Consider the following 14,142-nt stretch of genomic DNA (forward strand, 5'->3'; position numbering starts at 1 on the left):
ATTTGTGAATTGCGTCCTGTGCATTTGTAGATAACTTCAGGCATTTGTGAATTGCGTCCTGTGCATTTGTAGATAGCTGCTATGCATTCGCGAATTGTGAAACATTTCCTCCGTCAAGACGTGCTGACAATCCACAAATACGTGGACTCCACCCACCGTCTACTCAAGCCAATCAGCTAACAGCCACATTTCGCTGACCAATCGTAGCACGATCTCGCTATGGCCAATCACGTTTTGCTTTACAATCAGGGCGGTCTCATCCTGAGATAACTTCATTCATCTGCATTGGCTCAAATAGGTAATATAAGGGCCATTAAATGGGTACAGTAAAAGATGTTTAAAGGGGTCATATGATGCTATTGTAAAAGATCATTATTTTGTGTATTTGGTGTAACGGAATATGTTGACATGCTTTAATGTTCAAAAAACACATTATTTTTCAAATACTGTACATTATTGTAGGTCCTCTATGCCCCGCCTCTCTCAAACACGTAGTTTTCAACAAAGTCCCTCCTTTGACAAACGCAGTCTGCTCTGATTGGCCAGCTGACCCAGTGCATTGTGATTGGCCGAACACCACAAGCATGCGTCGGACATGTAACGCCCCTTACCATAATCGCGAGCGTCAGCTTTCAAAGTAAATATCAAGACAGTTAATAATGTCTTTAGTTGTACCATCAGTTCAAGCCCGAAAGGGCAACAGAGTCGTGTGACAGACACAGTGATGATGCAGTACACAAGCCGAGGTTAAGACAGCTCATGTGCTATGATTTCGAGTGTGTCCTCCCTGCAGCCTGTAGCACGATGACGTAGCTGGATCAGATCCAATACGTATTGGATGTTTGACGAGCATGCGCAGTATTGGATTTTAATGCGCATGCGCAAAGTGGGGCTGTCATTGAAGCTAGTATTTAATGTAAATTAAACTGTAATTACGAGATATAGGTGTGTTTCATAGGCCTACACGAATTATATTATACTGTGATTTTAAACTAGTATATTCAAACTTTAAGCAAGGATGGCGTAGTTTTGAATGAAAGGTATGTAAGCTATGTTTATTTTTTATTAGTTTGATTCGTTTTAGAAATAAAACTCTACTAATTACAATTTTGTTTGTTCTTTATGAAAAAAATGGGGTGTAACTATTGTCTTTATTTTTTCCTCTGATAGTCAAGATAGTTAGATAGTTGTCAAAAATTCGTTCATGAATCAAATACTGTTTTTCGTTCTCACTCTCTGTGCTATACGTGACAGTATAAAAAAAGTTATAGGCCTACTAAAATATGCGGACATAATTTTTATACCATATAAAAATAAAAAGAAGAAAAACAACCCTGTCAGTTGGGGTTCCGGATAGACCGTTATCCCGGGTTATACTGGGTTTTTACAGTTAATCCCATGTCCAGCAAATAAATACACACACGGTCGGGGACAAGGCATATTAACACAAAGACGACCATTTCTTTTTTTGTGTGTTAGGCCTATATGCAAGTAAAATCCCTGGAGATAGATATACCAATTATAAATGGATAAAGAAATAAACCATCCATTCCATTACGAGAGCGCTCTCTCTCTCTCTCTCTCTAGCTATATTAGAATAATATAAAATCTAAATAAACAAAATTAATCTAATATCCCCAATTCAATTTAAATAAACATGACGGATACAATCAAAAAGACATGTAGGCTAACTCTGAAAGAGTGATGTATATCATAATAATTAGCAATTTACAGGGCAACGTCTGCATATCAATCTTGTTGTATCCTTATAATAATGGATACAGCATTGATGTGCATCCTGGCAATAACATATGAATTGCAGGCTATTCAAAAAATAAATAATTAAATAAAGCTTTGAAGTTGCCGGTATAGACGAAAACATCGCGGATTAATTTAGACATTAAAGTTTTTACATTGTAATGTAATGTAGGTCATCGTGTAGATATGTAATGTAGGTCAAAAACCTTTGCTACGTGTACTGCGTTAGACTTTACTTAGACTAAGACGTTCGACTAAGTCGCTGTGGATAAAAGCGTCTGCAAAATGATAAAATGTAAATAAAAATATGAATTTATTCGAGACCTACTACAGCGCACGCGCGTAAAATATCAACTACGTAGTGGATATAGTCCAGGTACGTCATCGTGCTACAGGCTGCAGCTAGGACCTCTTGATGATTTCTCACAGGCCGTTCACTCTCCTGTGATGTGACCCTGTTCCCCTCACACCAAGCGGCAACCTCCCGCTCTCTCTCGTGAAGCCAACAAGGAAGTAACTTAAACTGTAATTCATCAACTGGCCACTAGAGGCTGCCTGCAAAAGGGAGTCCATCCCATAGACTCCCCATGTTAAAATGCCCAACTTTACAGCAGAAAAAAACATGTTTACAGTCTGGTTCAAAAAATGATTTTGGTCTATATAGCTAATTTTGCCCTTAAAGTTCTGCATAATTAAGGGAGTGGCCACTTGAGTGACCGGTGGATTGCCGCTGCTGTCACCACCGTCGAGCTAGGTGAGCATTTGAACAGTCAATAGCAAATACTTTAATAAAATATATACTTACAGTCGCTGATTCAGAAGCGCCAGATTGTCATAGCAAAGTTGGACTTGACCTCTTTTTTTTTTTTGTTATAGCCTTTGTGCACAGCCAGCCTTGTACTCTTCTAGGTTCAAAAAACTGTCATCCATAAAATGCGTTGCACAAATTCGAACATCTGGGTTGTGCTGTTTATGTTGTAAATAAATCTTAACCAATGATTCCTAATTGCATCTACTTCTGGAAGGCCAAATAAAGTGCTTTTGCTTTCGCACTGAAAAACACAGCGTCTCCCTGAAACCACACCTTCTTTCTTTGCCTGCACATTTGGGCTAATATTTCCACAGTGATGTAGACATGTGGGGGCGTGTTAGAATGAGCCGTTTTAGGTAGGCGTGGCTGACTCTTAACTTTTATAAAGAATATCACTTTGGATTTGAGACTTTAGTCTTTGCAACTTTACAGATCTTTCTTATGCACCAAGAGCTTGTAACACTCCAAAGAGAAAGGAAAACTTGAAATCGCATCATATGACCCCTTTAAAATTGAATTTCGTTAGACCATTAGACTGTGTATCATGATGCCAAGCCAGATTATTATATTTTACGTGCCTTTGAAAATGCCAGAGCAACATCATGAATCATGGCTATGGGAACAACGCTATGCCGGATTCAAACGCGATATGGAAGCGCCATGTGATTCAATATGGAAATAAAAGCGTCAATAAGTAACTGACTAATAAATAACTCAACCTCATAATAAACATTTGTTTGTGTAATAGGTTAAATTGCCGTCACACAACTGCCAACAGCATTTCCCAGTTTTTCCGTCAAGCCGATGTATATGAGCTGCTATGTGGATCTAACGATGTATGAAGTTTTTGATATTCTGTGGTGGTCAGTTCACAGCAGTGATAGAAATTAATCTACTAATAAGCTTAATATATATTTTTAAATATATACCTTTTATAAGCATTTTTACATTTATAAAGCCATTTTTTCTTAAAATGTGCATCATCTTTTTGAGTCAAATTCTTGCATATACTGTAATTGGTCAATTAGAATAAAAAGACATTTGGGCTGTTACCAAACAAATGGTATAAATATCAACTAAATTAATCTTTGCAACGCAGAGGAAACACAGAAGCTGCATCTGAAGTGACATTTAGATGTCCCACTGTTTAATACAGCTCAGAGGGACATGGGATGCTTTAACCTGCAGTTACAAATGCAAAGATGTTTTGATATTTTAAACAAAAAACATTGAATACTGACATTTGAAATTATTAAAAAAATTAAAAGATACTTTAAATGTGAAATTTAAACCACCAGTATGTGGCAGCAAGTCACTGTTAATAAGTGAGTCATTGTGATTGAACCGAATCATTTAAACGGTTGATTCATTCAGAAACGAAACACGGTCATGTTGCTCAGAGACAAAACAGTGCTGTGGCTTTGTTTGGAGTAAATTTTTGCTGTCGAAATAGAGCAAAAACAGGCAATATGGTGTCTAAAACTTAAGTCTCTTAATTAACTTGAAACACGGTCATGTTGCTCAGAGACAAAACAGTGCTGTGGCTTTGTTTGGAGTAAATTTTTGCTGTCGAAATAGAGCAAAAACAGGCAATATGGTTAAGATTGAAAACTTCTAAGATCTAAAACTTAAGTCTCTTAATTAACTTTTTGTTTATTGAACTGTATATTAATATAACAATTTTAATATCACATTTGAAATCATGTTGATTTTTGGAGAAAAGAAACTACATTTATATCATTTATTATAGTTTATATAAATATCATTTATATATCAATTTATAAATGTTCTGCTCCCATATCTTGAATTTTGTGATCATTCAAAATGTATTTTAATAAACTGAATCGTACAGTGAAAGAAAGCACTGTAAATGCACACGCACTAGTCTAACCTACTACACTTCATCACGCCCTGTTTCTCTGACATTTCAAAGGCACGTAAAATATAATACTGTGGCTTGGCATGATACACAGTCTAATGGTCTAACGAAATCCAATTTTAAACATCTTTTACTGTACCCATTTTATGGCCCTTATATTACATATTTGAGCCAATGCAGATGAATGAAGTTCTCAGGACAAGACCGCCCTGATGTAAAGCAAAATGTGATTGGCTATAGTGAGATCGTGCTACGATTGGTCAGCGAAATGTGGCTATTAGCTGATTGGCTTGAGTAGACGGTGGGTGGAGTCCACATATTTGTGGATTGTCAGCACGTCTTGATGGAAGAAATGTTTCACAATTCACAAATGCACAGGACGCGATTCACAAATGCGTGCAGCTATCTACAAATGCACGGAACGCAATTCACAAATAAATGCCAGGCAAAGTCGTGGTTATGACAAATATATATTTGTGGATATGTTTTTTTTATTTGCAAATCTCATTTGATTTATTTGTGAATTTAATTAATGTTTGTTAATCTCATTTCATTTATTTATGGATCGTAATCTATTTATTTGGAATTAAGCAACAATTCTATCTCCATAGTAAACGCACTCCTCTGTGACTGGCATACTTCTTTGAATCATATTTTTCATGTGTGCAATGTGTCTTGATGCTCAAGATGGCCAGTGCTGTAATGGAGCCGTATGTTTGAGCCAGGAACCACAGTGATTGCCTCCAAGTCCAAAATACTTGGCACTGCCATAGCTTTCAATATAAATAAATAATTTAAATAAATTATACAAAAAAAAAAAATACAAAAAAAAAACTAAAGTCGCAAATTCGCAATATTGACCTTAACGGTTTTTTTTTTCCTCCATTGTTTCCATTTTTATTACCAGCTTCCTAAGGTGCACTTATGTTAGCAGAATTTTTACATCAAAAGCTGTGTCCCAATTCAGAGGCTGCAGTCGATGACTGGATGCAACACAGCATTGTGACGAAAGCTTTCCCACATCGAAGAAACCTTCAAATGCATCCTTCATTTCCTGGGCAATGAAAAATACAACTAATGGATCTATTACAACTAGAGAATAATTGCGGATCAGTGACAAAAGGATTTTTGTGAAAGAAAATTTTAAAGTGTAATCCGGTATTAAAGTACTGGGTCTGAATTTACTTAAATCTCTAACAATATAAAAAAATTAATTTAAAAAAAGCTGTTTAAAATGTTGACATATCTTACTAAGGATGCGATTTTATATATTGATTTTTTTTTATGTACGTACATGAATGGACCAATGTGAATATATTTAGGCATGTCATGAACCCGGTTTAGTTTTCAGACAGCTAATCACTTTCAAAAAAAGACACGCATTACTGCCATTCTTTGACAGTAGCGGTCACAATTGCTAGGATCAGTCCTCTGTAGGCTAGACTATCCATTTAACAATGCTTTGTACAACCTTTGCAGACTTCGAAAGTGTTGCCTATGAAGTCTGCATCTTTCGATGTATGCAGCTTATGAATTGGGAGACAGCAATTTTCTACACTGATTTTAGAACACCTTTTAAATGGCCAGGTGCTCACTTCTATAATTGGGAATATTCTTTGGATATGCTCTCAAGACAACATATCCAAACTTTAAGTGCGAATGGAAAACAAAGTTGTTGTTTTTTTTTTTAATTACTTGAAATGACAATAAGCCTAGATACAGACAGGGCTCTACGCACCTGGCAAGGCTGAGCACCTCTGATAATTATATAGTTATCAAAACAACTGTAAATTATTATTCAGTACAGTGGAAAAATTAACAGACAATCAGACGTTTTACAATAAATAGCAGCCTTTCAGTTTTTAGCATCCAATGTCCTCCCCCCAAGAAAAACTGCAGTCCTTTACTCCCACAGGACAGGAAGAGCTTACAAAACTTACTCTACATCAAAACTAGCGACATGTACACTAGATCCCTACCACTAAACTACTGAAAGGAATCTCACAGAGGGAGCAAGTCTGCTTCATATGCACACTTCAGGCCACTCCACAGACCACAACGCAACAAGATTGTGACGTCATCGCAGATCGCGTTTTGCAAGGGTTCAACGTAATCAATGACGTACATCCAAGTAAACAAGATGGAGGGAAGTTTGCGAGTGAAGGGCATAAAAAAAATTAACTGGAACGCAGCCAGAGTGATCCTAAAGACCTTGATTAGCTTGTTCAGGTGTGTTTGATTAGGGTTGGAGCTGAACTCTGCAGGACAATGGATCTCACAGGCCAGAGTTGAGAACCCCTGCTCTAGATCCTATGGTGCAGTAGTTCTCAATTACAGTCCTCACATAAAACCGTTCTGCATATTAAGAAAAACTGCAGTCCTTTACTCCCACAGGACAGGAAGAGCTTACAAAACTTACTCTACATCAAAACTAACGACATGTACACTAGATCCCTACCACTAAACTACTGAAAGGAATCTCACAGAGGGAGCAAGTCTGCTTCATATGCACACTTCAGGCCACTCCACAGACCACAACGCAACAAGATTGTGACGTCATCGCAGATCGCGTTTTGCAAGGGTTCAACGTAATCAATGACGTACATCCAAGTAAACAAGATGGAGGGAAGTTTGCGAGTGAAGGGCATAAAAAAAATTAACTGGAACGCAGCCAGAGTGATCCTAAAGACCTTGATTAGCTTGTTCAGGTGTGTTTGATTAGGGTTGGAGCTGAACTCTGCAGGACAATGGATCTCACAGGCCAGAGTTGAGAACCCCTGCTCTAGATCCTATGGTGCAGTAGTTCTCAATTACAGTCCTCACATAAAACCGTTCTGCATATTTTGCATGTCTCTCTTATTTAACACACCTGATTCAGATAACCAGCTTGTTAGAAGAGAGCTAATGCGTGAACTGTTTTCCTATTGACATGATCCCTACACCGCATTCTTTGCTCTCTACTCCCTGGGCACACGAAATCCATTGAAGTTTACTTCCCTTTGAAACATTCATTCATGGATTTGTGCTATGCTATAGCCTGCAGCATCTTCACACACTGACAAAACTTACTAGCGAAGTGTGAAATGTGACAATATACCTCTGTCAATAAATACAATTTAAATTAATGTCTCACACACTTTAATCCCCTTTGAATGGACCGTATATGCGCCCTTCAAACAATGTTCCATATGTTCATGGAGGAATATCCTGTGATGTCCACTTCACAGGGAACTTATGGTCAAATAGAAGAAACGTCTGAAGTGATGAGAGATGCATACAAAATGTGCAGAGCGGTGGTACGTGAGGACTGGAATTGAGAACATCTGCTATAGAGAATTAGCAAATTACAGACCCAACTCAAATCCTACTTATGTCTATAATATTACAAAAAGTTGTATCTGCTTAATTATGCTCCTTTTTGCAGTAAAGCCCTAAACGGTCTAGTTTCTTCATATTTAACTGATCCTCTATCATGCTACAACCCATCATGTTCTTTAAGGTCACAAAACTCTGGACTTTTTATAGTACTAAAATTTTCTAATGAGGCAGAACATTTTGCATTTGACTCTTAAACACTGGAATAGCCTTCCTAAAAATATCTGGGGGTCAGATATACTCTCTAAATCGAAGTTAAAGAGCCATGTCTTCCAGCCAAGCATTCACAAAACGCAATCAAATACTATCTTTATATTGTCATTATGATCATAAGATGTAATCATTGCCTAACATATTCATTATATCTACTTAACTGAAATAATGATGAGTCACATGCATGATCTGTCTCATAGCAGTATACTACTGCCACATGGATAATATTTTGACACACTCATCTCGGATTAATTAACAGACTACTTCCTGATTGTACCATTGAAAACACTTGTGAAAAGTGTTACACTACATACTGAATTCAATTTTATGTGTGGAACGGTTTTGAAAACTTTTGCTATGATCTTAACACTAAAGCTGCCAAGATTAACTACTTATGAAGTGTGGAATATAGCATTCTATTTAGATATATGCTTTTTATTAATATTATCAAGTTTCATTGATCAGTGTAGATTAGTGTAGTTTTGGCAAAAGTGCAACTCTGAGCTGGCACTTTTTGATTGATAGATCTGATTTAAAGGGAGCACTCTTTGCTCGCTTTCTTTATATAATTTAATCAATTTATATAAAATATACTAGTAAAAGGAACATTGTGAAGCTGATAATTTAGTCACTGGTTGCTTACATGTTGCAACATTACTGTTGGGTCCATATCGTTCCATAAAAAAATTAGCAAAGCCTGCAAACCAAACCAAATTTCGACTGGTTTCCCAAAGAATCCATGGTGAAATACACCGAACAAACAAATAATGCTCCAAAACATTCAAATGGCTGAAAATAAACAGCCACGTTCGTAACAAGATTTAAAAGGTAATGTTTTTAGTGCAGTGATCCTGTCCCGTATTTCTTCTGCCTGAACACATTAATGCACCAGTGGGTGGGCTAAGAGGCAATGATGAAGTAGGTGTTGATCTGTGTTTGTGCAGGCAGGCTTGTGCAGATATATAAATCTCTTATGTAATAAAAACCTAAATCAAATGAGTTAAAATTAGTAGTGGTCCAAGAAAACACTAGTGTGCACTTGTGTCCCTTTTACACATACATGCCAGACACCAGAACCACTTTAAAGATGTGCTGCACATTAGAAGAGGGGTTTCCCATGCTGACATTCAGAGCTCTGTCGATACTGTAGGCCAACTGCCGAAGGTAACGGTCTGCATCCTGTCCAAACCCATCATACGGCACATAGATGTATGGGAACACACCATGCAGATGAAGACATGTCTTCTGGCCTAGAAACAATAGAGAAAGAGAATCAGCATCATCTTAAACAAGTGACAAACATTTTTGTTAAATAAAAGCTGCTTGGGAGATTTTGTGCACTCTTCTCAGATAAGGGGCTGTACTTATGCAGTTTGATTTGACGAGCACAAATCTGTTGTAGCAGAGAGTGTTGTGCTATGTCATCATTGTTTGATAAATATCCTGCACATGACAATGTTTAAATTTTGTGCTTATTGCTTTTAAATTCAAAGAAATACCATACATGATAGATCAAGTGACATGTCTATTGCACTTACACTGCAAGATTTAAAGGGGTAACTCACTACTGGCAAGTTGGGCTTAAATAAAACTTGGCTGTCTAAGCAGTAAAAACGAGAACAATTTTTAAATCTGTTGTACATGGAAAAAAAGTGAAAAAAGAAAAGGGATTGATGTTCCCTTGTGTGGTTTTGATTTTGGCGAAACGCAAAATGCAAAAGCTCAATTTGTAGATTTAACAAAACCCCTGGAACTTGACTCGTTTTGTGGACAAATAAACAAGGGGTGTGCACGAATAGTCAATTATGGTGATATTCCATCACGGAAGATTACGACATTACCAAAACCAGAGCTTCAGCTTGAAAGCATGGTTTCCAAACTACTTTAGAGACAGTAGACTTCGTGTCCATCAGGTCGGCAACAAACTTTTATTTTGATAATAGATGATTAGTTGACTATATTAGATTTTTTTTTTCACAGATTAACGAGTAAGCGTTGATCAATGATTCAGCTTTTACAATTAGTTAAAATATTATTATACATATTCTAACTTTAACAATTTAATCACTTTAGCTAAACAATTATATTAATATTAGATAATTATATTAATTATTATACAATTATTTTTTACAATATAAATAAATATATTTCATTGTATGAAAAACCACAACCATTTAAACTGTATTAAAAAAGTAACTCATTCTGCCTAACATCTTTTGTAAGTAATATGGAACAAAATAATGGCAAATTATAAGACATTTTATTTTTCGATAAATTTTATTCACAACATTAGCTCTCGTAAAACACCTTATATTGTTATAAAAATCAAAACAGTCCTGATCAAGCTTTAATCTCTGCAAACCAAACTATCACTTTAATATAATTAGTTTTTTTTTTTTGGCATTCACTAATAAAAAGATTTAACATTAGCTAGCTCAACACTGGTGAGCTGCTTAATAACAGAAAGTCAAGTTGTAATTCTAAGTGTGCTTTCACACTAGCACTTCGGTTCGATTGACGTCAGAATTCGGTACGTTTGGATATGAACGCTGTCTTCTGAACTTGGGTGCGCACCCACGAACCATACCCAAGTCCGCTTAAAAGGGGTGGTCTGGGGTACGGTTCAAGTGAACTCCAATACGGTTTGCTGCTGATATGAACGCAACAGTACCAAATCGCGGAAGTGAACCACTATTAATGACGTTTTATTTGGAAAAAAACGGTATTGTGCATTTCACTCACTTTCCTGACGAGCGTGACTGAGACGCTGCAAGCAGAGAGCTAATATACATTTCTGTTTGCCTTCAGCATTTTTTAGAGCATTTGTAGTACATTCATAAGACTGACGTAAGTGCCGTTATGTACTGAAGCTTTGGAAACAACACCAACAGTTCAAAAACATAAACCTAAAAAATGAAGAGAGCAATGCTATGCATTTTGCTGCGCCGTCATTACTATGCAACAGGGTAAACAGCTGCTGGCATGATGACGCAAGCGAATCACGTTTCGGACCAAAATAAAATATGAATACAGTCCAGCGAGGGCAGGGGGAGCAATCAAACTCAGGTTCAGACCAAGTGTGAAAGCGACATTGTTTTTTCCATGTTTAATTTTGTAAAGCCACTTGATTTAAATCAATCTATTAGAGTACTATATAAATAAAAGTGTCGTTACTGTATTGCCGATTGCAGTGCTTGTACAAACATATCCACTTCGCAATGATCAGATGCTTTCTGAACTGCCATTTTCTCACCACTGGCGAGGTGAATTACGGTCTTGAGCTGCAGCACCACACTAGTCAAGTTACATTATTGCAGGCCCTTACATGGGTCATATGAGATCAAGCAAGTACTCGACAACAAAAATATTTGACAACTTTTTTTAAAAATGTTATTGTCAACATTGTTGATAAAGTCGAATAATCATTTCAGCCCTAGTCTCCATTTTGTTTGACAGTTGGACAGCATTAACTACAGAGTCCTATGTAACTATAAGGTGTCATTTTATTGCTGATGGTAAGGTGAACAGTTATGTCCTGCAAACCTGAGCGACACTCCTCTGCCAGCCAGGCAGGTCATTTGATAACATCTGTAGAACAACGGGGCCTGGACGGTAAATTGGTCACTTGCATGCCTGACAATGCTATTAATATGGTAGCTGCAAACAAAGATGTGAACTGCAAATACGTACCTTGTTGTACACACATGCTTAAATTGGCCATCAATGACAGATTTAAAGCTGCAAGCATAAATAAATAGGCTCATTCCCAGCAAGCAATATACGTCATTTCAACGTCTCGGTTAAGTACAGACCTGATATAGTTCAGCTATGTGTAACCCACTTCTAGCCCAAATAACCTTGAATTTGGTTTCATGTCGTTTTTTAGCAAAATAACTTGTGAGATGTATGATATTCCATCATGTAAGCAAAGTAACAGCGTTTATAAGGTGTTTGATTTCATTTCTTTGTCAATATGTAGCCTGAGCGTAGCCATGATTTAGCTCATAGTCCGAGTGGCTATCTGTAGCCCACTTATAGTCAAACCTGATTCACTGTAGTTTTTGGCCAGGCAGTGCATGAGATGGTTGATATCCCATCATGTTCGCAGTGTCAATAATATCTACAAAGATATAAGTGTCATTTTATGACATTGTCTATAAGTAGCCACGATTTAGCTCTAAATTGGACGGACTACGTGTAGTCTGCTTTTAGCCCACCTGGCGAAATCAAGGCAATCTGTGGTCTAATTTTAACGGCTTGCTATAGCCCTATACCAGTAACCAGACCAGCGATGAGCATAGCCAAAATAGCCTTAAAATTGTTTACATGTATTCTTCGCCCACGCAGCTTCTTATCAAATGCAAGTAAACTTTTGAAACATATAAATTAGCATTATTTTATATTTTATTTAATTATTTTACAGCATTATTAATTATAGCATTATTTATTATGCCAAAAATAATGCTAATTTAAATGTTTCAAAAGTTTACTTGCATTTGATAGTATGATGCCATGCATCCCACAAGCTAAATGTTACATTCATGCACATTATATGATATTATTGATATTCGGCTGTCTTTCATTTTATAAATAAAAATGCAATTACAATTCCCAAACGATAGATGGCAATTGTAGCCCTACTGAAACATGACTACTGGCAACGCGAGACATGAGAGAAAGTAGAAATCAGTGTTGCGTTTTGAATTTTGTTTTTACACGACAGAGCACCAAGTTTACCTGTCGGAGAGCAGCAGGCAAACAACAAACGATAAAGGACATTCCTACTTGGTCTTGTAAGTATCTGTGTATTAGTTTTGACGTGTTCATTATTTATCTATATTATTTGTTATGTTTAGGAACCGTGACATTTTAGTGAAGGGAGCAGATCGTAGTTGATAGTGATCCGTGACTAGGCCTACGGTTCAGCACGCATGTGTTCAGAGGATGAATTGCAAAATTTAATAGAGTAAAAGTTTTATCATTTGTACGTGTTTACAAACTCAATCGATTTTAAAACGGTGCAAGAAGAGGCGAAAGAGCAAACAACAGAAACACAGCTTTGACAAAGATTAATCCATATTAATTTATACAGTGAACACACTCAGAAGAATTGGAGAAACTGAGGAGGAGTTTCAACATCTGGAAAAGCGGTTGGAAATTGAGAAGATCCGGGCAGCAGTAGTAAAAAAAACAAAAAAAATAAATAAAACTCTCCAAAACAACATTTCCTCACTAAAGCTCTCATCTTTGACAAAGTCCATCATTTATTCAAATTATTATATTGAATTTATGACTGAACAATGGCATGTTAGATACAGAGAGAGCATGAGCTAATTGAATAGAATAGCTTTGTCATTGTACAAGTAACGTTACAATAAGATTTATTTTGAAACTTCCAAATTGATAGTAAATCTTAAGAAAAATAATTATTTAAAATGGCAATAGAAAATGATCAATTATAAAAAGTTTGCAGCAGTATTAAAAGTGCAGATAGCTCAGATGTGCAATTCAGCATTAAAACCTAAACAGTACAAACAGAAAACAATGTAATAAAACGCTAGGGGACTAGGGGTTAATTTATTATTCCATGTACATTTGAGGTTAATGTGTGTACTGGGCTACTTTTTAGTTACAGCAGCTATCATTGTGTTGTTATGAAGTCAGTTGTGCCAGACAATTTTGGAGGCAGAGACAGATTGTGGGGGGCACTAATAGGGAAAAACTTAAACTGCTGGAATAAAGAGTTTTAAAGGGTTAGTGATGGAAAACTTGCACGTCAATGGGCCTCAGTGTTTAAGGTTGGTAAACACTTGTACACTGACACACATAATACTACCCGCCTGACATTGGCATGTGTTATTCAGGTGTCAACGTTGTGCAGAGTTGAAGGAAGAAACCTCAAAGACCATGCCAGAAGGATGCTGGACCGGTAAAGCTTACAAATCTTGCCACATTAATCAAACATTGTGGTGTCAATACTCAATAAGTTACAACGCAAATCAGAAATTAAAAAAATAATTCCTTTACTGGTCATTTTGAAATGTCAAACTTTGTCCACAATTGTTAACCACCTCAATCTGTATTATATTTTAGGGTTTTAAAAAAA

General features: G+C 36.6%; 1 protein-coding gene across 1 annotated transcript in view; it reads right to left on the bottom strand.

Annotated features, from left to right (window-relative positions):
- Positions 1–14,142, bottom strand: part of LOC107569208 (DNA polymerase zeta catalytic subunit-like) — a 111,230-nt gene that overhangs the window by 64,417 nt on the left and 32,671 nt on the right. Inside the window, exon 2 of the mRNA XM_016255229.1 lies at positions 9,097–9,286. Within this exon, the coding sequence (XP_016110715.1) occupies positions 9,097–9,286 (190 nt within the window). The remainder of the gene's footprint in view (positions 1–9,096; positions 9,287–14,142) is intronic.

The sequence above is a fragment of the Sinocyclocheilus grahami genome, unplaced genomic scaffold (assembly GCF_001515645.1).
Source record: "Sinocyclocheilus grahami isolate Dianchi unplaced genomic scaffold, SAMN03320097.WGS_v1.1 scaffold1323.1, whole genome shotgun sequence".
In the NCBI taxonomy this organism is placed as follows: Eukaryota; Metazoa; Chordata; class Actinopteri; order Cypriniformes; family Cyprinidae; genus Sinocyclocheilus; species Sinocyclocheilus grahami.